Genomic DNA, 26,490 nt, shown 5'->3' on the forward strand with positions numbered 1-26,490 from the left:
CGCTATGTATAATCTATTCATCTCTCGTACTATGTTACTTTGGCAACAAATTGCTATGTGTACAAACTTCACACATGACGATTTTAATGAACCAAATTTATGTCGCTATGTAACAAAATTTGGTTAAAATAATAATATTGTAAAAAATTACATATAAATCTGTTTATTTTCTTCATGAGTATCATGTAAAAAATCATTGATCTATCAGAAAAAAAATACAGGCGCAACAAATATATTACAAACAGGAAAATAAACAGTTATTTTTGTCTCCTGAAAAGTAGCATAAAAATACATAGCGATTTTTTTATTCGCACCGACGATATGTAGTTCGTAGTTATGTCGATATGTAGTTTATAAAGTAAGGTAACTACTGAAAATAAGCGTCACGTATTTCCGTGTCATATAATGCTGAGTGGGAAGGATTTTTTTATTCGCACCGACGATATGTAGTTCGTAGTTATGTCGATATGTAGTTTATAAAGTAAGGTAACTACTGAAAATAAGCGTCACGTATTTCCGTGTCATATAATGCTGAGTGGGAAGGATAACGTAAAATGTTTTGGATTTTGTCATGGCGTGTGGCGTTCAATGGATGTATTTTCTAAGTGGAAGATCTTTTTAAACTCCTTCCTTAGGGCCTACCGCAAACACTGAAGTTCGCAAATGGCGTACATCGTTCTCTGTCAATCTAATTACGCCTTTTAATATCAGTAAAAGAGAATGATGCCCGCACATTGCGAACTTTGGTGTTCGCAATAAGCCCTCTGTTGCGTTATCCAATTGTTTCTGTGCTTTAAAACGCTCGCGTTTAATCCCAGACGCGTAGTCTGCCATCTCCGACAATGTTTAGAGAAGTCGGAATGTGAAGCCGCAGGCAGGATATTAAACCCTCGGATTTATGACCCAGTAATTAACGCTCAACCTGGAACGGATATTGCGCGGTTTGGCCTAATCTCGACGCCAACTTTGATTTCACTATCTTGTAAGTTGAATGTTGAGCCGCGGAAGTAGAAGACAGATATTGTACAGTCAACAGTAAAAATATGGGTGCACAAATCATTTCAAAAATATGTCCCATAACTCTTATGTCAGTGAATTAAGAACTATGGGACATATTTTTGAGTAAGTTGTCTACACCCATATTTTTACCGTTGACTGTACAGATGTACCTCTAGTGCATAATTGTTTTCCTTCGTTTTTTCTCGGAAACCTTTACCTCAGTAGTTTTTGTACCGAGACTGACTAGAATAGCAAGACACGTTCGCAAGTTTCCGTGAAAATACGATGGAAAATAATCTGCCGCGCTTAGCATAAGAGTAACTCATTTTGAAATCTCTTTCGATGGGGTTGGCAATGTTGGTTTACATACAGGGTTTCCCAGAAATTGGATTTTTTTTTGTATTTTTATGATAACTGTTATGACTTGGTCTATCATCCGTTTACGGCTTGACGTCGAATTCTGGGACACCCTGTAGATGGCGCTATCATAGCCTGCTCCTTTTTTATGACATGAGATTTGGCTTAAAGGGCTGGCATCCAGAGCATAAAATTTCTTTTTTGCCGTTTTTTGCGTAATAGTAGGGAACCCTCCGTGCGCGAGTCTGACTTGCACTTGGCCGGTTTTTACTATGTCATTCTTTTAATTATACATATTAACCTTACATTAAATTTCAAGTCACAAATGATTTCATTGTGGCCTTAATATTCTCGAATAATATATTTAATTAGTAACCCACATGGACTTATTATCCGATCCGGGCATAAATAATTAATTGTTTGTGTTTAATTTGCGTTTAACATCTGACACGCAAATATTTCCAAATTATTCAGAAATAAACAGCTTCAGCCATGTTTGTTTTAATACTAACAACTACCGGCGAGTCCGGGTGAAACTTTTTTTACTCAAAAGCTTCCATACAAACTTTTATACGTCTCTGGGAATAATTGTGATTTACCTTTTGGACGCCAATGACCGATATATCACCACCGTAGGTTCAACGCCAAAGACCGATTAATCGGTCACAAATCACAGAACAACACAGACCTACGTGCATATGCATAAAGTTCAATTTCAGTTTTGACACTTCGGTGACGTGGCGTCCGAGTGACAGATTTTGTGTATGACACGGCGTCGAAAAGGTTAGGAAAATAATATGTTACACAAAGGATCCTACCACAAACCACGTTCGACGGGTTGCCTCCTTGTCACACTTAGCTACGAATTTACAAGTGCGACAGAGAGGCAACTCGTCGAACGTGGTTCGCGGCAGGCCCTCAGGTCCTATTGTAAAGGCCAGCTTAGCTACACTTATTTCGCAGCCACACTTACCCCTATTGACCTTACCACATTCTGGCCTTGTTTTTCAACGCTTCAATATTTATTATTTAACAAAAAGCGATTGAGCCCCACTTAGTAATCCAAAAATAGTAAAGTTACCAATTTTACCTGAGTGCGTAGCCAACATGCCAAACGTTTAGGCTCTGTAGCGAACGAAACGCAACTGTCACTGTCGCCCATATGGAACAGAGAGAGACAAAGCGTTTCGCTGTCGTAGCGCAAGCGATTGTCACCTTGGCTAGGCACTCTGGGCGTGCAACATCCAATAATTAACGCTCCATAGCGAATGAAACGCAATTTTCACTGTCGCACTAGTGTGGAACAGTGATTGTCAGTTGGCTTCGCTAGGCTCAGCCAGGCGTAGCCAACGTGCAACACTAGTGTGGAATAACTTTTTGGCAAAAATTTCATTTTTGGTACAAGCTTTTGTCGCTGACTGTACTTTTCTTACGACAGACAACTTATACTCATCGAGACAATTCTAAAAACCTCTAACACAATTAGGTTGCGTTGTTTCATCACAGAGTTCCTATGGCCACCTCGATCCTGTCTCCATAATCAGATCAGCTCGATGGTACCATAATATTGAATTGTCCGATTTATACATGCATGCAAAATTTCAGCTCAATCGGAAACCGGGAAGTGGATCAAATTTAACTTGCAAGATAAAGATTTGATTACAGACAGACAGACAACGATCAGGTGAAAGTAAATAAAAGCTTGTAAAAAAGAGGTTACGAGCGATAACCATAACGCTTGGCACGTTGGCTAGGCACCCTGAACAGTTTACGCCTACATTTTTTATCGACACCGCTACTAAATTAGAGTGCTCCACTGTTCTATTTCCGTCGCCATTTCTGCTTTCACAGTGAACGGTAAAGCTGTCAACAATACTAATGCGGTGCAATCATCCATATGCCGTTTTTGACAGAATAGGGATGTGCAGAATAGAATCAGGCGTTACTTTGCGGAAATCCATATTAATTAAAACCAAAATATTACTTTGCTATACCGCGTAAAAGATAACGTGCTAGTCAATCAATGCTCACCCGTTATACTTATTTGCGTATTTTTTACATGCAATTAATGCACACAACATTAATTGCATTAACTACCTAACTGATTGACTAGCACGTTATCTTTTACGCGGAATAGCAGAGTAATATTTTGGTTTTAATTAATAGGGATGTGCCACTGAGTGGATCGGATACCTACCGGTATTTTTTGTATGGCCGGAATTTTTGGTTGTAGTTATATAACGAAAACGGTATTTTTTTTGTTCTTTGTTAACTATTTCATTTCTAACTGGGAAATCTAATGATACGAAGTCGTTGCCTAAACACACAACTGTGTCCTACATTTCAAGTATAAAATAATTCGAAATATATGATTATTTCAACGTTTTTGCAAAAAACCGGTTCCGATCGGAAGCGAGACTTAGCAAGTCTATTTTAATATTTATTTCAAGCGCAATTAATTTCGTTGTAGTTATCATTTCTTATCTTGTTCCTGGGTCAGGTTCTCAGGTTTTTTGTTGTTTTCAACAGAAATGATTAAATTAATTTTTCAGATGCTTAAACTTAAATTGGGAGATAATATCTATATTACTGCCCTTAATATACATATACTATTACATAATTTTTATTACTATGTGTCATATCATTGTCAGCAAAATTAACTTCAAAAGGTCTTCAATTATCAAATTTGGTCTTTAATAATGTTTTATTATTCTAAATTATAAATTGAAAAAGTAAATAAGCCCATGCGCAGGGCCGAATTTGGACGCCCCAGTTCGGCAAAATTATAATATCGATTTATTGTATACATATAGGTTATCTGTAATTGTATAATGACGTATAAAATGTAAAGAAGAATAAATAATTGAATTGAATTGAATTCCCGAAAACAGAAATATTCCCATGGTGCAACACTAGTCCTGCCACACTCCACATAATACCCTCTACATAGACTAGGAATCCTCTAGACCGAGTTTAGAGCAATTATTCCATGCAACCGATGATGCCAAAAATGCGGGGGTGCGCGGGACGAGGTGAGCGAAGTCCCGTGCTGTGATTGGTCCGTTCAAAGACACGGACGTCACACTAAGATACTTTCGACTCGAACATGGAGTATAATTACCGTATGCGTGGCAGAGGGGGTAGCGCGACTATGCTCAGTCTGGAGGATGTTTTGTCTGTGTACCCTCTATGATGGCTGAACCAGTGATATATTTGTACAGTAAAGTGAGTCTAGTTATTTTCAATAGAAGTCGGCTTTTCGACAGATGAAATGTGACGTTCCACGGCAAAAGGTACCTTATGGCGGCTGGCGCTTACGTCGCATAGCGCTGCAATAATATTGGAGCGGTGTTAATAATAGCGTAAGCGCCAACCGCCATAAGGTACCTTTTCCCGTGGGACGTCACAAATTTCAATATGGCATGAATCTGGTATAACTTGTTAAGTATTCATGTTTTAATGGAATTTATATTGAGACTGTCAATCACTTTAATTTGTATAAACTATTAAGTTTAAAGGTTTAAACTAAAAAGTACAAATAGATACAATTGTGATTTTACAACTATGTATAAAGACAGTTAAGCTACGAAAAGTCTGCAGCGATTTTGATAGCCCTAGCAGTGCCAGTGTTATTTATACGTCATAATTTCATAGAAGTTTGACGTTTAAAATTGCACTGCGTGGGCTATCAAATCCGCTGCAGACTTTTCTTGGTCTGACTCTATATATATCTATATAGTGTAGTAAATTGTTAACCGAGAGATGCAAGGCACTCATTTCAGTCCAGATAGTTTGAGACTGAAAATGATGCCTTTCACTCGAGTTAAACAATCCTCGTTTCGAATACGAGGAAATTAATATACATGGGTATTAAAACAAAGACTAAAGTACAAATTTTTATACAGGGTGTCCCAGAATTCAACGTCAAGCCGTAAACGGATGATAGACCAAGTCATAACTGTTATCATAAAAATACAAAAAAAAAATCCAACTCATGTTCTTTAAAAATTATGGTCACTTTAAAAATTCACTAAAAAATCCACACCCTGTAATGGTTCTTTAACTCTTGTTACTACAAATTCCATAAATTATTCTAATTTTTTTATTATTGTGTAATCTTGAATAATTACAGGGTGTGGATTTTTTAGTGAATTTTTAGTGGCCATAATTTTTAAAGAATATGAGTTGGATTTTTTTTTGTATTTTTATGATAACTGTTATGAGTGGTTTATCATCCGTTTACGGCTTGACGTCGAATTCTGGGACACCCTGTAGTATACCGAAGGACGTATCCATATGAAAATATTTATATTTTTAAGAAATGTTATTAATAATCTGAAAGAACAAAAGTTGGCAATGTATATATGTATAAGAAAGTAAGATACTTATTCCTCTATAGGATGACTCACGTTGGACCGGGCCGTGTCCGGGCCGGAGCTTCCAGGGCATCATTTTCTATAGAAAGCATCACGTGATCGCCCTCCTGTCATAGAAAAGTAAGCGGCGGAAGCTCCGGCCCGGACACGGCCCGGTCTAACGTGAGTCATCCTTAAAGGCCGAGCCACACCGGCTTGCGTGTGCGTGACGTGCGCGTGTGCGTGCGCTAAAATGTTGGAGCCGCACACGCACTCGTCATGCAAGCGGTGCGCCATCTCTCATAAGGATCTGTATACTACAACTCCGCACGCGCACGTGCACGTCACGCACACGCAGCCTGTGTGCACAGGCCTTAATACGGATGGTAAGTCGGGCGTGGGCGCGTGATCACGTAAATAGATAACAGAAAGACAGATACACCAACTTAAGACACATACAAATAGCCTTATTTTTCACCAAAACACCCCCTTAATCACTTAACTTCCTTCATTCACTTTAAGTTTTTACACGATTATCAACGGAAACTAATCTTCGTAATAAATAGTGGCCTAAAACAACAAACTAAACTAACTATTGTTAAGGATAGTTAGTTTTAGTGGTGAAACTAACAAAGAACAACATTTACGGACGTCCAGTGATTTTGAGGAAGCGGTTAGTTTATTATACCAAATAAAAGTTAGTAGAGTAAATAAATAACTACAGTGTAGTGCCTAATTATTTTCCATTATTTTTTCACGGAAACGTACGAACGTGTCTTGGCTATTTCACGGCGCGATTCGGGAAGTGAATTAGAGATTAACTAGATACGATATAGTAAAGATATGTTACCGCGGTTGGCGCTTACGCTATTATTAACGCTGCTCCAATATTATTGCTGCGCTATGCGACGTAAGCGCCAGCCGCCATAAGGTACCTTTTTCATTGGAACGTCACATATCTTCATTTATCATATCTAGTGAATCTATAATTAATTTCCCGAATCGCGGCACCAGACGCCATAAGGTACCTTTTGCAGTGGAACGTCACATATCTTTACTATTTCATATCTAGTGAGTCTCTAATTCATTTCCCGAATCGGGCCGTTAGTCAGTCTCGGTACAAAAAGTACTGAAGTTGACTGAAGGTAGCATGACAAATACGAACGTTTCCGAAAAAATACGAAGGAAATGAATTACCTGTGCACTATGAGTACATCTGTCTTTTAGGAGGATCCGAATTTAGGAAGAGTTTTTTGCAAAATTGGTATCACCCCTTTTATGATGATAAATTTACATCAAAAATACATTAATATAATTATTAAAAAATAAATACAAAATTAATACCTTAAAACCTAAAGGGACCAAAATTAATACTACTAAATATAAAATACCTACACACACTTATACATTTTAATACATTGAGATACGTTAAATAATTGTAACTATACTCGTATACCTATTTGGTATTTTTTATACAAAGTTAGTACACATCCCGCGATGAAGAGGAGATAATTTCTGGGAAAGTGACTCTAAATGTGTCAAAATTGTCTTCTGAAGAAATGTCAGTATTGACAGCTGACAGATCACATCTATAACAAATTCATAACCTGTATTGCAATAATTTAGTGTAGCCCTCAAATCTAAGACAATTATACCTAAACCACGATAAAGAAGGAATTCTGAACATAATATTATGCCTTTATTAATAAATACATAAAATTACTTTCAATTGATAAAAACAAAATTACTTATTTTAGTACAATGACGTTTAAAAACCACAAAAAATACATCAAATTCCAATACAGTAAAATATTTACAATAAATTGTACAGTAAACAATGCACTACGCTGTTCTTCCGATTAAAGTAAACGTCGTGAGTCAACAAAAACTACACCACTGTTCTGTATTTACTGTGCCAAGTTCAGAATTGTTGTTCCAAATGCGTAAAAGTGTGGACGAGTCAAACCTCCAGTTCAGAATAATTCATCTGGTATGCCGAGCTAAGGAAGCCCCATCGTTTTTTTGACGATTTTTATTGTGTTTATGATTTTTATTTTTTGACGATTTTATTTTTTGACGATTTTGATAAAATTTGGTAGGTTTAAAGAGCTTCTCATTCTGGCCGGAATAAACATGAAATCTAAATTTGGGACAAAAATGTATGAAAATTTCGTGCGCGCATTCTCGCACGCACCTGCGCTGTAGCTTGATATTACTTAGCTTCTTTGAAATGTTAGGTATGTTTGTGTGTAAGGGTGCTTACTGGGCATTGCGACCTAAATAAGCACATGCACACTATGGGGAAACGTGACATGGTGCGGTGCAAACTCTGTATGGAGGCAGAGGAGACGCCCTTGCATAGTGTGCCCTTGCCTAATGCATACTCGTGCCCTAATCCTGGGCTGACACATATTGCGCCCGGAGGAGGTAAAGTCTCTCGAGACCAAAAGGATCCTGCAGCTTTGAAGTTGCAGGTTTGGATCGAGAGTTGTAGTAGTGGCGATCAGAATAGATCAGGAATGGTCGCAGTGTGATACATAGGCTTTGGAGCCTTATATAGCCCCTAAAAAGATGAAGAAGAAGTTGATGTGTAAAAGCCTGTGACAAGCCTGTGACTGTGTGTTATCGCTCCCGCCGTCGCAAGTCGCTCGATGTCGTTGCCGACCCGTAAGGTGTTCTTGTGCGATGTCGGCATTTATGAAAACATCAGTCGTCCGTCGGTCCACTGTTACTTTTTACACTGCCTTAGTGCACTGAAAGCTGATGGTAGTTGGTAAGGCCGAAGGGGAACGAGGACGCGGTCGGTCGCCTACCCAATGGTCAGACTTGATAAAAACCATCTCCGGCTTGCCAATACCTGAAGCTATTAAGATCGCCGAGGACAGGAACACTTGGAAAAGCATGGTACATCGCGCAGGAAACTCTTCAAACTAGACACGACCGTCAGCAATGAAGACGCCGACTATTAAGAAGAAGAAGTGCACTGAATATTCGACTCACCTGTAAGCTAAGCTATAAGAACACAGTGCTCTGCTCAGAAGTTGGCAAGACAAACACCCGATGGCCACTGTTTACTTCGGGGAACTTCCGCTTCAAGATGGCGCCCAGATTATTTTTACTTAACGTAAACAAAGGGGCTTAAACCGCTTCACTGCCGGATTCGAACTTTAAGATACGTCAACTAATAGATCTGGAAACGATATGGATTAGATATGTCACTGTCAAATGTGACGTTTCTTCAAACAAAAACATCACTTTTGACACTGACACATCTAATCCATATCGTTTCGAGATCTATTAATTGACGTATCTTAAAGTTCGAATAGGGCACTTAGTGCACTGAATATTCGACTCGCCTGTAAGCTAAGTTATAAGAACACAGTGCTCTGCTCAGAAGTTGGCAAGACAAACACCCGATGGCCACTGTTTACTTCGGAGAACTTCCGCTTCAAGATGGCGCCCAGAGGGCCTACCGCGAACCACGTTCGACGTGTTGCCTCTCTGTTCCACTTGTAAATTTGTACGCAAGTGTGACAGGGAGGCAACACGTCGAACGCGGTAGACCCCCAGATTATTTTTACTTGACGTAAACAAAGGGGCTTGAACCGCTCCAGTTTATTACATTTTGACCTTGTGATTTTGTTTGTAATAGAAAGGATGACTGATGGACCGATTTTTCAAGCTTAAGATAAATTATCTTGGTTTCTTTTTGTTTGACATAATAAAAGAATAAGAGACTTGAAATGGCATGAATTATAACACGGTTTTGAATTCATATTGGAATTATATCCTACTAAGGCCCAAGGTCCTACCTATAGTACCTCTTCAGTTCGACGACATTTTAATCCTATTCATTTGGAACAGAGTCACTTTTGCTTTGTTTCGTTCAATTTTCCAACAACGCAAAATCAACTCTATTTCCTACAATATAAATGGGTTCAAATTTCAGTGGCAGGATTTTGTATGTACTGAGTGAGAAGGGCGATTCACCCCGGAAGATGACAGTCCATTTCCAACGACAGCAGCACTACTGTTGCGACGTTTCTGTCATTCATTTTATGGAAATAGACATCAATAACATCGACGTGTCGGAGCAGTGGGGCAGCTGCGGTCAGAAATGGAATGTTACCTTAAGATATCGCTTTGGTTCCTCCCTTCCGACGTGTCTGTCCGTGACTGTAAATTTAGTAAAATATTTCATCGATGAAAAATAAACTCATGATACAATGACGTGAAATTTTCTCATCCACCCTTACCCTTTTGATACGCTGGGGTTAATAACGCTCATAAAACGTATATGATCGATCAGCACGCCACACGCCCCGCGCCATACGCCACACGCCAAACGCCACACGCAAGCTGCGAGCCCTAATTACGCATCACCCAATAATGAACCAGTCTGGTATTGACGGGTATCATCAAATGTAAATTGATGTATTATGTTAGGTTATTGTTGATGGACATAACTGGAATGTAGATATTGAAACTGATAATTACTTTTCGCCACACCAGCTCGTAAAGGCTCTCTTTGTTCTTTAAAATATGTTGATAAAATTGCATGTCGCTTTTTAGCTTAGAGGATATAACCAATGGAGACGCCATGTCAAAAATTTTCGGTACAAAATAGTCTGCCGTTTTTTGCGGGGGAGGGGCACATCAAATGTATAGGTACGTCATGTCAGATAAACGTCAGTCCATACATATGGTTGACATGTGGTTGACCATTGGCCGCCTATTTTCGACATAGGGGAACGCCTGTTAATGGCGGCTCCATTATTAATTACTCCGAGCTTTTTAGCAATTCTGGCAGCTAGAGTAGGGGTTACCAAACTTTTTTACCTGATGGCCATATTGCGCCTCAGAAGCTTTCGGGCGCCACTGTCGGCGCCGGGGGGAAGGGAGGGGGGGTTTGTACTGGGTTTGGAGACCTCTGAGCTAGAGGATAAAAATAAGATTCCAGGAAATTGATAACCTCCCCGTTCCTCTCGAAAACTCTGTAGTTACCCTGTAAAAATATATTCCATAGAATTCACGTTCTAATGTTACAAGAAACAATAATAATTACATACGTACTAATGTGACTCACATAAACAAAATGTTTACAGAAAGCGACAGTCGACACTGTATCAACAAGAAACATTTAACACAATGAAAACGGGTCACATTTAAGGAAATTCGTGAACTAAATAGCCCGTTTCAATTGATCTAAAGTGTATCGTGTTAATTACATGATAGAAATAACGCATGTCTCGGTAATTAGCATTTTAATTAAAACGGTGCTAACGAAGGCGGCAATTATAACAAAACACGTGTAGTTGTACTAACTAATTTAGTTTTTAATTGACTAGTAGATAACGCTGTAGTAGAGGACGCTGGTTCGATTTCAGCCTGGGGCACTGGAGGCCTTGGTCACTTTTTCTTAGTATATGACATTTATTTCAGTTTATGACTAGTAGATATAGTGAAATAAATACGTTTATAGGTTACCTAGGTATATTGTTTGTATAGGTTAGTTTAACACTGACAATAAGCTCGTATATCGCGTATAGGTCGATACAGTAACTATTCTGTACTGTTGTTGAAGGTAATATAAGCTAGGTACATATATCTAACATAACAATAATAGATATGTTAGACACAGTATATTCAAATATTGTAGCTTCTTGTTTACAAAGATATATTGATATCGATATCACAATCAAACCTCGAGTCACTCGGTTGGATAGTCCATTTAGCTGTGGAAGTTACACCGTAGGTGTAGCAATATAATTATCAGAGAGCGCAACTTTGGTGCCGATGACAGACGTATGACGTGAAGCTAAATACAGAGTGTTGTTATCTAGATTATAGATACTTAAACAAATAACAACTTATTAGCCTCTTTAGTTTACTGATATTGAAACTTGAGTTGAGAGTTTTTATACGGCTTGGCCACGTATAAAAACATAACTGTCTTTGTCATGTTAAAAATAAGATTGTTGGAAATGAGAACCAATTACTGTTTACTTATTTTTTTATTAGTAAAATATAACCGAAATATTATTGTTTGAAGTCGCTATGGAGTCTTTGCAGCCGTATTTGCAGAAATTTCATTTTCTGATTGTAAAATATAAAAAAATGTGACCAAAATTTAACAGCAAAAGCAAGCAATATTGAAAAACATTTGAAAACAACAAAGCATATTGAATGAGAAGGAGATCGTTTCGTATCGTTTTTTAATGTTTACATTATTTTTTGTGTAAATTACCAAGCATTTTTATAAATAAACAATTATATAGTATATATTATCATTATTAAGAATCATTGAGGTGTTACAACGTTGTTTTAAAAAAAACATCCTATATGCGACTTAACGTCATAATGACGTCATCGGCACCAAAGTTGCGCTCTCTGATAATTATTTTGAGTAGGTACCTATCGAAAAACGGGTGTCATTCTGAATCCCTAACAACGTTTGTCCTAAAGTCACTTGCCCTAACTGGTTTGTCCTAATGGGCACATGCCCTAACGATCAATTGTCATAACGATTATCTTCCATAATGTAAGGTTCTGAAAAATGGTTAGGTTTTAGAACTTGCTGCCACAAAAGTGGGTTAGGTTAGGGTTGGCCAACTGCGTCCCTCGCAAAAAAGAAAATATGCTTAATAACATTAGGATAAGTAATTAAGTAATCAATATTTAGTGAAACCAAAATTAGGGTTTTTAGTGTTAGGACAACTGATCATTATGACAAACAATATTAGGGAATGCAAAGATAGGTGAAAAGACTTTAGGGATTCAGATATACCTATTACCTAGATGTCCTAGATCCTCGAAAAACCACACAACCATAGTTCATTCCTTCAAGGATGAGGAAGAATTTTGCAATGAGATTAAGTAACTCAAAAAAATTACGCTTAAAGTTGACAGTTACAATTCTAAAATTAAAGGATTTTAGTTTCTAGAACTAGTTTCTAATTCTTCCTCACTCCCATATAACTTGTTGTACCTATACCTGTCAAATACGTAGTTATATTTTAATATTGTTACTCCTAGTTTAATGACAGTATAACATTTACGATGTTACTCCAATCAAGTCTTGTATTCATCATGCGTGTCTGATTCGCTCGCTCCGATACCCCATTCTCCTGTCGACGTTGCAACATAGCAACAACCATTAATGTCAATAGATTGAAATATACATGTTTATTCGTTATTCTATTTAAAAACGTCAGTAAAACCTAAAAATCCCGTTGAATTTTGACCACCAAGAGATTTGTGAGAAAGAGAAAAAATAATAGAGGTATTTTTAGGGTTCCGTACCCAAAGGGTAAAACGGGACCCTATTACTAAGACTTCGCTGTCCATCCGTCCGTCCGTCTGTCCGTCTGTCTGTCACCAGGCTGTATCTCACGAACCGTGATAGCTAGACAGTTGAAATTTTCACAGATGATTTATTTCTGTTGCCGCTATAACAACAAATACTAAAAACAGAATAAAATAAAGATTTAACTGGGGCTCCCATACAGCAAACGTGATTTTTGACCAAAGTTAAGCAACGTCGGGCGTGGTCAGTACTTGGATGGGTGACCGTTTTCTTTTTGCATTTTTTTCCGTTTTTTTAAGTTTTATAAACAAGGGAGTCCTTATCTTTTACAAGATATCCGTACGAGTACTTCTTTAATATAGTCTGGCAAACCAGTGTTGTCAGTGAACAAAGTATACGAGTAATACATATAACCCCAAAAAGACTTGGAGTTTTAATAATAGCATAATAAATAGACAGTAAGTCTAATTCGTTCTGCCTATCATATGCTGCTCCACTTAAATCGAATCTAACTATAGGTACTAGTATTATTATGATGGAATGGAAACCGGTAGCTAAAAGGCTTTTTTCTAATCAAACCGGTCTGAAACCCCAGCTCGGGCCAATAAGTTTCTCTGGCGTTATTAAGAAATATCATCTGATATTTCCAGTTGATCCCGAAGGAAATCTGCATACCTACAGATGTAGGATGAATACTTTATTTATAGAAATATAAAGATGTAGGTACATCAAGACGCCTATCTCTATTGTGTTTTATTTACTCATCATAATTTTACCCGTTTTGTAATCTATACTTTATTCCTGACATTGTTCGGTATACTTTCCTTTACCGGACAATATGTTCAGTTAATTAAGATCATCCATCAGCCCAAGGGTCTCTGATGGTCGATTGATTAAGTCGGCGTTGTCATTTTTTGCAGTGATTGATCCTGTCCAAGATTCGGGGTTTATAAGAAAGGCTTTATTAATTTGTTTTTGGACAGCCAGAAAAAAGAAGTAAAGTAATCTTACTTGAGTGTGTTCATTCATTCACTCACAAATACCTACAAGGTTCTTACAAACATGTTGTGTTGGTACACACAACACACCCTACAACCAAGGCGCTATTAGTGCTTGTGTTTGAGTCTTGTACAGAGTTGACTTTTGAATGAAGGCATGATACTGATGATGGCGTATTTTGATGCAGAAAATATAAATAAATCCAAAATACTTGACTCCATTTCCGCTTAGTTTCCTTGCTGTACAGTAATAGAAATACGAGGATGATATCAAAAAGGTTGCAGGCCCACTCTGGCGGCTGTGGCTGGTGGTCCGAGAACTCCGAGAAGCAACAAATCGGGCTGATGGGAGGAGATTTGGAGAGGCGTATGCCCAATAGTGGTGTGAAGCGGTGGTGGCTGATTGGATATGATGTCAGACTTTCAATCCGGAGGTCGCGGGTTTAAATTCTTGGCTCGTACCAATGAGTTTTTCGCAACTTATGAACGGATTATTTGATGGAAAACGGATTCGGTGAAGGAAAACATCGTGAGGAAACCTGCATAAATCTGCGAAGAAATTCGAAAGGTGTATGTGAAGTCCCCAATCCGCATAGAGCTAGCGTGGGGACAATAGCCCATGCCCTCTCGCACATGAGAGTAGGCCTATGCCCAGCAGTGGGACGTATATAGGCTGGATTATTATTATATTATTATGCCCAACAGTGGGCGCTCACTCGCTAGGGACGAAGAGGAGAATAGAAACTTGCTGAACTAGATATGACCTAGAACGAAGAGTTTAATTTCATAAACATAGAACTGAGAATCACTGATCTTGATAACGAGTACCGTTCAAAATTCATATAAATGTAAAATTATTCAATTAAATTTGATTCAGCAAGTTGCAATAGCTTTCCGAAGTGCTTCCGTTGGATCGCGAAGCGTTGAGAGCGGAAATTTGTCTTAGTACACAGACAAAACATCCTCTAGACTGAGCATAGTCGCGCTACCCCCTCTGCCACGCATACGGTAATTTTACTCCATGTTCGAGTCGAAAGTGTCTTTGTGTGACGTCCGTGTCTTTTTGAACGGACCAATCACAGCACGGGACTTCGCTCACCTCGTCCCGCGCACCCCCGCATTTTTGGCATCATCGGTTGCATGAAATGATTGCTCTAAACTCGGTCTAGAGGATTCCTAGTCTAAATCTTAGTACTAACTCTGTTATTATTACTATTACGTCGTTCAAGAAATACCCGGTCTGGATTAGCTTCTTGAAGAATATATTTTGCTCGTGAGGATTTTACATACTGACTTTTTTCAAGGATAAATGTTTGATATTTTTATTTTTCAATATACTCCCCCCCCTATGTTCATTCACTTAAGGCAAGGTATGCCCGAGGAAAATTTTCAGATTCTCAAGGATAATAAATACTCTGCGTGGTGAACATATAGGCAGACAACGTGCGGTCATATCGCTAAGGTGCCATCTTATCCAGACAATCTTATGCGTTTATATTTTATGCGTCTTGAATCCATCTTTTACTCTGTACGCTTCTCATTGTACAGTCAAGGAATTTAAATTCCGACCCATTTCGTACTTTGTCACAGTGACAACCGTATGAGGTCTCTAGCGGCTTTCATATTGATTGTCACTGTGACAAAGTACGAAATAGGTCGGAATTTAAATTCCTTGACTGTACCTATAAGTATAAAGTATACATATTTTTATTTAAAACAACAGATCCAGCGTGATTTGTATGTTAGCGCTAACGCCGAATTGTCTGCAGTGGTGCCGCGGCCTGGATACAGGGACGCAATTTCGATCGCTTGCCGAGGGCCTACTGCGAAAATCAAAAAATCGTTATCTGCCTCGGTATCAATATCAAAAAATAACGATTTTTTGATTTTATGCCCCGGTATCACTCCTGCTGAATATTGCGGAGTCCTGCATATTAGAGCGATACAGAGTGTATAGTATAACAAAATGTAGATTTTAAATTTTTGTGGTACCCTCACATACATAATCCAGTATAAAAGCATAGATATGCTAAAGTGCGACCTCTATAAAACGCCATTTAAGTATAGTACGGTCTCAAGAGTCTACACTGTACTTTAAAATAAAAATATTACCTATGTATGTTTGCCAACACAAATGGAATTGGAAAGAGTGATTCTTCTGCGAGTGGGGCGAAGAAGAATAAGCCACTGAGTACATCATTCGGCGATGTCCTCTTCGTGGCTATCCTGACTGACAATCTGAATGCCCTGACACCTGACTGCCTAATTATGCATGCCATACAATTAAAAAAAATATTGTTTACCTTAGATCTCAAGGTCACACAACCCCAAGACAGACCAAAAAAGCAAGCTTGATGTCGTGAAAGCAGATATGAGCGTGAATGGGCTCACACGAGACGACGCCCAGGATCGAGCACAGGAAGGAAAGCAAGTAGGAAAGCGGACCCTGGCAAAGGCCGGGATAACGCTACAGTCCGTTTTTTTTAGCATTAGAAAGAACTTCGCAGAAGTAGGTAAGCTTGTGGTTCCTAAGTAATCCGGCACTTTTAGCGGTAATAATTTGAAGTAAATTAGGTATTTGTATTGACCATGCTACATTAGATAATTCAATAATTATTAACAATTAAAGAGCCTGATAAAAACTGTGTGTTCTTTCTAATGTTCAAAAAAACTAACTATATGTAGAAGAAAATCTCAAGGTCACACAACACTGGTTCACATAGTGATGAGAATATTCCCGCCCTCTGATTGGTCAGACCGCGGGCGGCCAGAATCCATCATCGGATTATTGACTGGCGGTTGACCGCGACAATTGTCTAGCAACAGTTCGCGAAATTAGTTTTTGCCAAAAATATTTATTTCTAAAACATTCTGTCTGTGGCATTTTGAAAAAAAGTTAGCTTTTTCAGCTAAATAATGTTGCATTTGAAAGTTGAAGTAGATGGTTTGGTAATACGCCTGCAAAAGTGTATGCAGGTTACCTTGCATGTGCAATATGTGCATGCGTGTTGCATTCATTCATTCATTTCATTTATTTTATTCACTAACAATATACATTGTATTACATACGTGTTATGAGCTTCTGCAGCTCGCTGATCAACAAGGAGAACAGAAGAAATATACAGGGTGTTACTGACCATCGGGCTTTAAATCCAGGGCTCGATTCTACTCGCTAAACTGAGCTACTTTTATTATGGCACCAACCCCGAAGTCCCGAAAAAAAATTTTACGTTTTTATACATTTTGTCCGATCAGATGTCGACGTTTTCTATGAAAAAGCCAAAAAAATTTCCCCGATTTTAGGGTTCGTTCCATAGTAAAAGTAGCCCAGTTTAGCGAGTAAAATCAAGCCCTGGAATTAAAGCCCCATGGTCGTCATACTGTATAAATTGGGGAATAATAATTAAATTAGTAACCCTAAGGATATTCAGAGTCAAAACAGTCAAAAAGGTCAGTGCACACTGGTTATTTGTGCGTAAACGAGCACGTGCGCTAAAATGTTGGAGCCATGCATGAACACGTCACGTGCCGTCTCTCATAAGGATTCGTATATCAAAACGCGCACGTGCACGTCTACGCACACACATAAGTAGTGCCTTAAAGGCTTTTGTGAAGTAGTGTAATATAACTAACATTACAGCTAACGTTACATTTTACCGTGATTTGCTTTAACGCCCGATTCGAACTTTAAGATAAGTCAATTAACAGATCCAGAAACAATAAGGATTAGATGTGTCAGTGTCAAAAGTGACGTTTTTGTTTGAAGAAACGTCACATTTAACACTGACATATCTAATCCATATCGTTTCTTGGTCTATTAATTGACGTATCTTAAAGCTCGAATCGGGCCGATAAAATTTGTAGGTAATATTGTAAAACAAAGCATATAAAGTTGATAACAGATCTTAGTTTCTCAAGTTAGGCCCATATAAGTTTGCGAATGGAAGACGTTAGTCCCTTATGATGTTGGAAACAAAAGGTCATGACGTAGTAACGTATCGGAGGTAGTTACGACCTTTTTGTGTAAAATATTTTACATAGTGATGTGTTGTGTGTTACTTCCCGGAAATATTCTGTATTTTATCTCTTCTTTGGTGTCAGAATTGTGGGCCTATTTTATTTATATTTGTAGTTTGGCAAGCCATTTCCTTCAGTAGAAAGAGGCGGGAAATTAAAAAAAAGTAAGTGCGAAGGGAAATTTTGGAAAATTTTGAATTTCGCGCCTTTTTCAAATGACAAAGTGGATTTGCCACAATATAGTGTATGGGTAATAAGCTAATGATCAGGAGAGTATTCAAAATATACTTTTAGAAAACTCCTAGCGTCAGTCCATGAAAAGTCTGCAGCGGATTTGATAGTCCACGCAGTACAAGTGTTATTTTAAACGTGAAACTTCTATGAAATTATGACGTATAAATGACACTTGCACTGCGTGGGCTATCAAATCCGATGCAGACTTTTCTTGGTCCGACTCTAAATATTGAAAATACAAAGGATAGGGAAGAATATCATAACTTTCTCATCTCCCTTTCTAAGATGGAAATAATTCTCAACACGTCTCCCGGAACATTCCCAATATTCCCATTCCCAGCCTTAGGAACATCCCTATAATATAAGTATTCCTAAGATTACAGTCGCGCGTGTACACTAAAGTGCAGGCGCTTCGCAATTTCCGCACTCGTTCAACCCCCGGAAGCAAAAAGACGTATGTGCACACGTGCACTATAAAATCTGTATGTAGATTGTAGATACGACCTTACCTTACATAACTTTAACATTGATACGCAAAAGGGCGTATGTGCACACGTGCACTATAAAGTCTGTATGTAGATACGACCTTATACTTATATACCAACTTTAACATTGATACGCAAAAGGGCGTATGTGACAAAGAAAGTCGTATGGAGATTGGACTTATTTTGCACGGTAGTTTTGGAGTTTAGTAATGGTGGCTTAATAGGAATATATTGACTGTTAAGCTCTTTTAGATTAGTGTTTATGGAAAAACACATGTTAGGCTGATGTGTTTACGGCTGCAATCACAGGCTGAGGGGAAATGACAATTTATGACGTTACTTCCACGCCTTAACTTGAAGCAGTGGCTAGATTTTCAATGTTTGAGTGAGAACTATTTGCCATTAGTTGATGTTGTGTTGACATCAAACCATAGAAGCGGAGCGTGACTCTTGCGACCTAAACGCGTAAGCGCCATGAATTTTATGGCACTTACAGCGTTTTGGTCGCGTGGTACAGGTTGTGATTGCGACATTGTTTGGTATGGCTTCACTACACGGAGGCTGAAAAATAACTGCATTCCCGTTGCTAGGGAAGTTTTGGGATTATACTGAGCAACTTTTACTATGGGAACAACCCCGAAATCGCGAAAAAAAAAATTTCTCTTCCATAGAAAATGGACCAGCCAATAGGTATGAAACTAAGATCAAAGTTGTAACAAGTTGTTAAATGTTAAATCTAAATTAGGCTCATGGGCACACAGTTAACAATTTTAGGTATATTTAATATTTCCCGTTACAACTAAAAAAATGCACATGAGTGAAAAAAAAATGGGTAGTATCATTAATTGTATTTCCTTTTCTATATTGTTGTTTTGTTTTCCAAATAAGCCTTACATTCGAAATACGTGTTTAAATACAGAATAAATAATCGGTATTTACAGACAACTTACTTACTTAATTACTTCGCTGGCTCAGCGGCCCGAAGTAGATCTTGGCTTCCGACACTAGATTGCGCCATTCGTTCCTTTCCTGTGCGATCTGACGCCATTCAGCCGCTTGCATGCCACACAGGTCTTTCTGGACCTCACCGATCTATCTGTACCTATTACATACAAACATTCATTACTTATCATTCATTCATTATCCATTCATTCATTGTATTTACAGACAAACTACTAATAAAGTCGCATAACAACCGCTTGTGCCGCCACGCCCTTAAATTATGCCCTCAAACGAAATAAGTTACTGTTAACCTTTAATTTGACCCCCTTTATTTGAGGGTCTTGTTTAAACAGGTTTACGTATAATGGGTTTTATCTACGTATGTAAAAGTTGGTTTAGGGATGATTCTTGTTATACTGACGCGACGCGTCGCCACGCTCTGTGCTAAGTCATAGAGAAATATAGTAAAGTTTGCATAGAGTGCTTCAGTCCCAGTTTTTGATACCAAAACGACTATTATTTTTAAGCTCTTTCTGTCCAGTCGACGGCGCCGAGTTCGCTAAGGTCTTTTTAGGGTTCCGTGCCTACCTCAAAAGGAAAAAAACGCAACCCTTATAGGATCGCTCGTGCGTCTGTCTGTCTGTCCGACCATTCCCCTCCCCCCTCTTTATCTCTGAAACTACTGGGCCTAAAATCTTGAAAAAAATACACAAAATAGTATCTACTTTACCTATAGATGACAGGAATACATGTGCAGTCAAGTGCGAGTCGGACTTATGTACGGAACCCTTGGAACGCGAGTCCGACTCGCACTTGACCGGTTTTTGCACTTCGTCTCTCCAGAGGTACCTACAGCATCCAGCGTAATTACATACCAGAATGACTATGGGCCCGATTCGGATTTTGAAATAGACATCTATTAGATATCTTTTAGACATCACCAATAAGATACGATAACGATATGTTCAAGATCTAACCTGTCAAATTAGACATTTGCGCGATTCTGGAGATATTCTTGAACGACTTCCACAGAATATAAACTTAGAGATCCAATTCACATCTACGAGTAGATGATAATAGATATTTATCTTACTCTATCTAACGTAAAAGTGACAATTGGTTGCCCGAATTGCGCTGCAAAAGAGAACTAGTTGATATCTAATCTATAACGTATCTAGAATGGATCTAGTACGTGTCGTCTCTTGTGAATATCTTGAAGTTCGAATACGACAGTATAAGTAGTCGAGGACCGCACGGAGTAAAAGTGATCCTTACCCTGCATACATTTACCTTGCATATTTTACTACCATATATTTTCCTTCCCATTTATTTAACAGTGTAGAAGCTCTAGAATCCTTTGTTTTAAAAGGGATTTTAGAGTGGCACTTTAAGTTTATGTAAGATAGAAAACGGATACATTTTAACTTTTATCCAGACGAACAAACTCTTATGTACAGTCGGGTTACTACCACCACAGTCTATACGTCAAAGTTTCCAAAGTTATAATAAAAATTCCCCGGGAATTAAAGGAAACGTTCTTTTTGGAAATGGGATTCGATTAACTATACAAGGATCATTCTCTGAGAATATGCCTGTAGTCGCGTCTAATTGCCACGAAATTTTGTATGGGTTGCGGCAATCAGACCGCAGATATATATGTTTTTAGAATAACTCCACATACTATTAATGTGTTTATATGTTTCATGTGGAAATTTTGCAATTTCGTATATCAGTAAGCAATATACTGCCCTGTTAAGCCTAATACACAAGAGAAAATTCATTGCTACTTATACTTTAGTTTCGCTTACTTACTGAGAATTCAATTTTCAATTTTTTTTGAGATTGCGCTATTCGGCTTAGGACGGCAATATACGCGTATTAAAGCGCTCTGATCCTTATCGTCTCTATCCTTACTAAAGACTCGCGGTGCGATTCTGGAAATGAGTTAGAGATTAACTAGATACGATATAGTAAAGATATGTGACGTCCCTCGGGTAAAGGTACCTCATGGCGGATGGCGCTTACGCTATTATAAACGCCGCTCCAATATTATTGCGGCGCTATGCGACCTAAGCGCCAGCTGCCATAAGGTACCTTTTTCCGTGCAACGTCACATATCTTCACTATTTCATATCTAGTTAATCTCTACATCATTTCCCGAATCGCGGCGCCAGCCACCACAGGGTACCTTTTGCAGTGGAACGTTACATACTTATGTTTACTGTTTCATATCTAGTGAGTCTCTAATCCATTTCCCGAATCGAGCCGTCGATCAGTCCCCTGTCACCGCGCTATTACTACGCTAGTTTACTCGCTATCGGAAGATTATGCTAATCGCCGTGTATGTAAAACCGATTAAAGCGTAAATATACTGCACATAGTAGACATGATATATAGATGCGCTGAAGCGTTTACGTAACTTTGATGTCACCATACCAGGGATGTTGCGGATGCAGATTTTTTGACATCTGCGGATACGGATGCGGATATTTAAAGGCTCACATTCGCGGATGCGGATGTCAAGAATAGGTACCTACTTAAAAAACGTCAAATGTTACAATTTAGAATTTTTATCAAAAAAAAGGAATCGTTTAGTATTCGAGCAAGAATATACTTTAGGTGCGTTACATTTAATAAACAGTAACTTGGCTGATCTTTCTGGATCTAGACGATTTCGTTATAGGTAAGGTTACGAAATTACCTAGCACTTACGCCGCCGCTAAGACGTTCCTGTACCGACTTGCTCGACATCCGCATCTGCATTGCAATTGCAATGCGTAAGCTCCACGGTTGCGGATGCGGATGCAAATATTGGCTGTATCCCTGCACCATACAACCCTTATTATATATGCTGGCGCTTTTATACTTTCATTCGAACGTGCACTGACATCAAACCGATTTTAGAATATAAGTACTAGCGACCCGTCCCGGCTTCGCACGTGTTACATAAAAAAAAAACCTTAAAAATTATATACTTAAACCTTTCTCAAGAATCACTCTATTGACAGGTGAACACCGCATGAATCACGGCGGGCGACTTTGTTTTATAAAATCTAGTGATATGTAACCTTCATGCTTGCCAAATCCCTGTTTGTTTACCACTACCCTGATAAAAACAACTGACCGTAACATTACGCCAGTGAGTTCAAGACTTTTTGTTCACAACGCCGACTTTTTGTCCACAACGCCGAGTGCACGAGTGCTCCGCGCCGTCTAACGATGATTGATTGACGCGGTGTCGTTTGGCCGAGTGAAATTTCAAAAAATGTCGGGCTACTTCTTTGTGTTAGCATTGATGCCTTTGTTCTGAGTTTTTATGAACTTTGAGTTTTATTGTACAACGTGACACATTTTTTAAGCTGCAATTGTATTCATTCAGTTTCTATTACATTCGTGTTGGGTAGATTAAAACATATCACGCGAGGTGTTTTCGGCTACTTTTTGACCCCATGACCCCTCTCCCTTGGTAATATTTGGTGAGGTTTTTGGCTACTCACGTGTATATTTTAGATTTTTTTTCATTCGTCCTAATTTTAATATAAGTAGTACCTCGTATAAAACAATACAACTAAATACATTTTTTTGGGCTCATAAAAACCTTATGTTGCTGTGAGAATACCTATCCTATCAATTTCGACTCATATCTTTGATTTCAATATTAAACACTTAATCGTCAAAATAATAGTATTTAATGCAGATTTTGCCTATTTAATTAAGAAGGTTATCATGTGGTTTTTCCCGAGGGTCTACAGTATGGGGTTCTTCAAAAAAGGAGTGTGCAGGTTTTTAAAAGGTCGGCAACGCGCATGTAACACCTCTGTAGTTGCAGGCGTCCATAGGCTACGATGACTGCTTACCATCAGGCGAGCCGTATGCTTGTTTGCCACCGATGTGGTATAAAAATATTTTTAAAACTAAAATAAGTTATTTCCGGTGTTCCTATAATATGTACTTATTACAAACTATCTGTTACAGTGACAAGTGACGTCGCCGGCGGCGCGGCGATCAACTCTCTCCCAGGCGGCGCCGCCGCGCGCCTCGCGCCGTCCTTTGACGCCGCCACGCCGAGAAACGTCACAGCACTAGTGGGCAAGTCGGCGTACCTGAGCTGCCGCGTGCGCAACCTTGGGAATAGAACGGTAAGTTGAAAGTTTATTCAGAGGAACAGTCAACAATGTTTAATATTTTATATTTTCTATAACATCTACCTATACACTACTGTAGTGTAGATGTACCAGGGCCTCGTGAGGTACGGTCAGCCAAGAAAGAGTGGTCTACCAATTTTCGACTCTATCAATCAGATGATAGAGTCGACAAGTGGTAAACCACTTTCTTGGCTGACTGTACGAAAAGGTGTCATTCATCAATCCGCCGGGCAGCGACCGGGGCCGGGGAGCGTACGAGTATGAAGGTACCGCGGCTGCTTGCGTATCTTAGCTGTAGGTAATCATAAAAAAAGACGACAAAAACGACATTCAAAATACATAATTATTTTCCAAAAAACATATTCTCCTTGCCGCTAATAAAGATTGATAGTTCCTGTTTTCCGTTTGAAAAAAATCCCTTTATCTTAAGTCGGACAAAAATTATTTTTATCCCAAGCCATAGACAAGACGCAGTTCCCCGCTTCCTTTCGTAGCAAGCTGCAGAAGGAAGATCGCAATTATCTCGAACAATTAGACGGCGCCGGCCGCAACGGAAACGCAACGGAGACGCAGCGTGGGCCGGCCATTAAAAGTAGGTCCAACTTAGGGGGATTTTCGCTTAGATTTTCTGTCATTGTTATAGGCTGTCGTTTTTTGGCAAATATTTATGTTGATATTGCACGGAAGTCCTTATGAAGTGATTATTTTTTCATTAACAACGGAAAAATAAACAAACAATAAAACTTACTGAACCTTAATAAATAGGTACCTACTATCTAAATAAGAGTGACATTCCATTTCCAACTGCAGCTGCAATACTGTTCATTTTACTATGGAAACGCGTCGCTGTCATTGTCAATTTCCATAGAAAATGAACAGTATTGCAGCTGCAGTTGGAAATGGAATGTCACTTTAAGCTGCACGACGTTAACAAGCAATCTTTTTATCCAAAAACTTTTAGTTGTAATAAATGCCTTATACTAGTGCACTAGGGTACTAATTACAACAACATTTTAGTAATTAGTACGATTGTGAACTAGGGCACAGAATAAATAATAGTACTAGGTACAGAAGACTCGCTCCCTAACAAAACGCGTCTGTTACGGTCAGCACAGATATGGCCGCTAGGTGGCGACAGCGCCACGCGCGGCTTATGGCAAACCCCAAAATTGGGGCCGAACTAGGGTTTGCACGACGGATCCGAAATGTATGGGAAGATCCGCGGATCCGGATCCAGATCTGGATATGTTCATACATTTCGGATCCGGATTGCAAACCCTAGGCCGGACGGATGTACTTTTAGCTACCTGTAGCAAAGCGACGAAATCGCGGAGTGAGCCACGCCTGACTAGGGTTAGTAACGTATATGCCCGAACCCTTGGAAAACCTTGTTCTACCATGTGCATCAATCACCATCAAGGACTCTTTGATAAGTTTAAACTCGGTTATTTCATGAATTATTATCTTATACCTACCTAACGAGCAAATCTTGTATATTTATTTACATATATATTTCGGGGATCTCAGAAACGGTTCATATGACGATTTCGATGAGATTTGCTATATCCCCCATATATCATTTTTGGGGGCAAAAAATCGATCGAGCTAGGTCTTATCTCTGGGGAAACGCGCATTCTTGAGTTTTTATATGTTTTCCGAGGAAAGCTCGGGTCTACCAGATATTAATGATAATTCGGCAACATTTGTTGCGAAAATAAACCTTAAAAGTAAAGTTTTAAAACACCCCTTTATTTTTTTAAAGAATAACAATTTACACTAATTGTATTTAATATGAAATACAAAAATAATTTTCAAAAGAAGTACTAAAGTCCGTTGCGAATGAATGAAATAATTTCGTATTGATGATTAATGACGAAATCGAATCCAATATTCAAAACGATTTAAGCAGAACATACGGAGCTACGTCTTGTCGTTGATCGCAGCGCGTTTGGAGTTTTGTGGCGATGACAAGTCGTTAATAGTCGGTTGTATCTTCCTTGAAAGCTAATGTAACCTTATGTACCTGCACCATAGAGGAATATACCTGCACGAAATTTAGTTAAGTTCTCAATAGAGTTGAGCAAAGTTGAATTGAGTTGTATTAGACAGAAAATGAACAATTCGACAAAAGGACATAAAAATATGGTACTGATAAAAAACTACATGACCTCAAAAAAACAAAATGTTGTGTTCTTTTCGCTTCCAAAAAGGAGAAAAATAATGGTAAATAACATATTGGGATTATGGCGGCGAAACAGCTGTGTTGTCATAAAACGCGCTACGAAATACGACGCAAAATGTCGCCGTATTTTACTCCCCTAAAGGTAAACAGATTTTAAAACTCATTTCGATGACGTAAACAAATAGTGCAATAATATTTCATATTAATTAAATACTCAAAATACGATTGTCGGCAGATCGGAAAAGCTCTGTTTACGACGCACTCTGAAATGATCTGTTATTTTTTAAATATTTTGTACTGAAAAAACGATTAATCTCCGTAATTTTAAAGTGTAATATTATATTGTTTAACCTCTTAAATGCCAGAATCGTTAGTTTCGTTTTTGAATTTGGAACCTTTTTTTTTTTTTTATTATGCATGGGTTTACTCATGGCCACAGACTAGCCGAGGCGTAGACGTGGCCTACGATG

The 26,490-nt window shown here is 38.6% G+C and overlaps 1 protein-coding gene across 1 annotated transcript in view; it reads left to right on the plus strand.

Annotated features, from left to right (window-relative positions):
• The window catches only part of LOC134679858 (zwei Ig domain protein zig-8-like), a 645,620-nt gene that overhangs the window by 151,065 nt on the left and 468,065 nt on the right, over positions 1-26,490 (plus strand). Inside the window, exon 3 of the mRNA XM_063538769.1 lies at positions 23,669-23,832. Coding sequence (XP_063394839.1) covers positions 23,669-23,832 — 164 coding nt within the window. The remainder of the gene's footprint in view (positions 1-23,668; positions 23,833-26,490) is intronic.

Source organism: Cydia fagiglandana, chromosome 3 (assembly GCF_963556715.1).
Source record: "Cydia fagiglandana chromosome 3, ilCydFagi1.1, whole genome shotgun sequence".
NCBI lineage: Eukaryota > Metazoa > Arthropoda > Insecta > Lepidoptera > Tortricidae > Cydia > Cydia fagiglandana.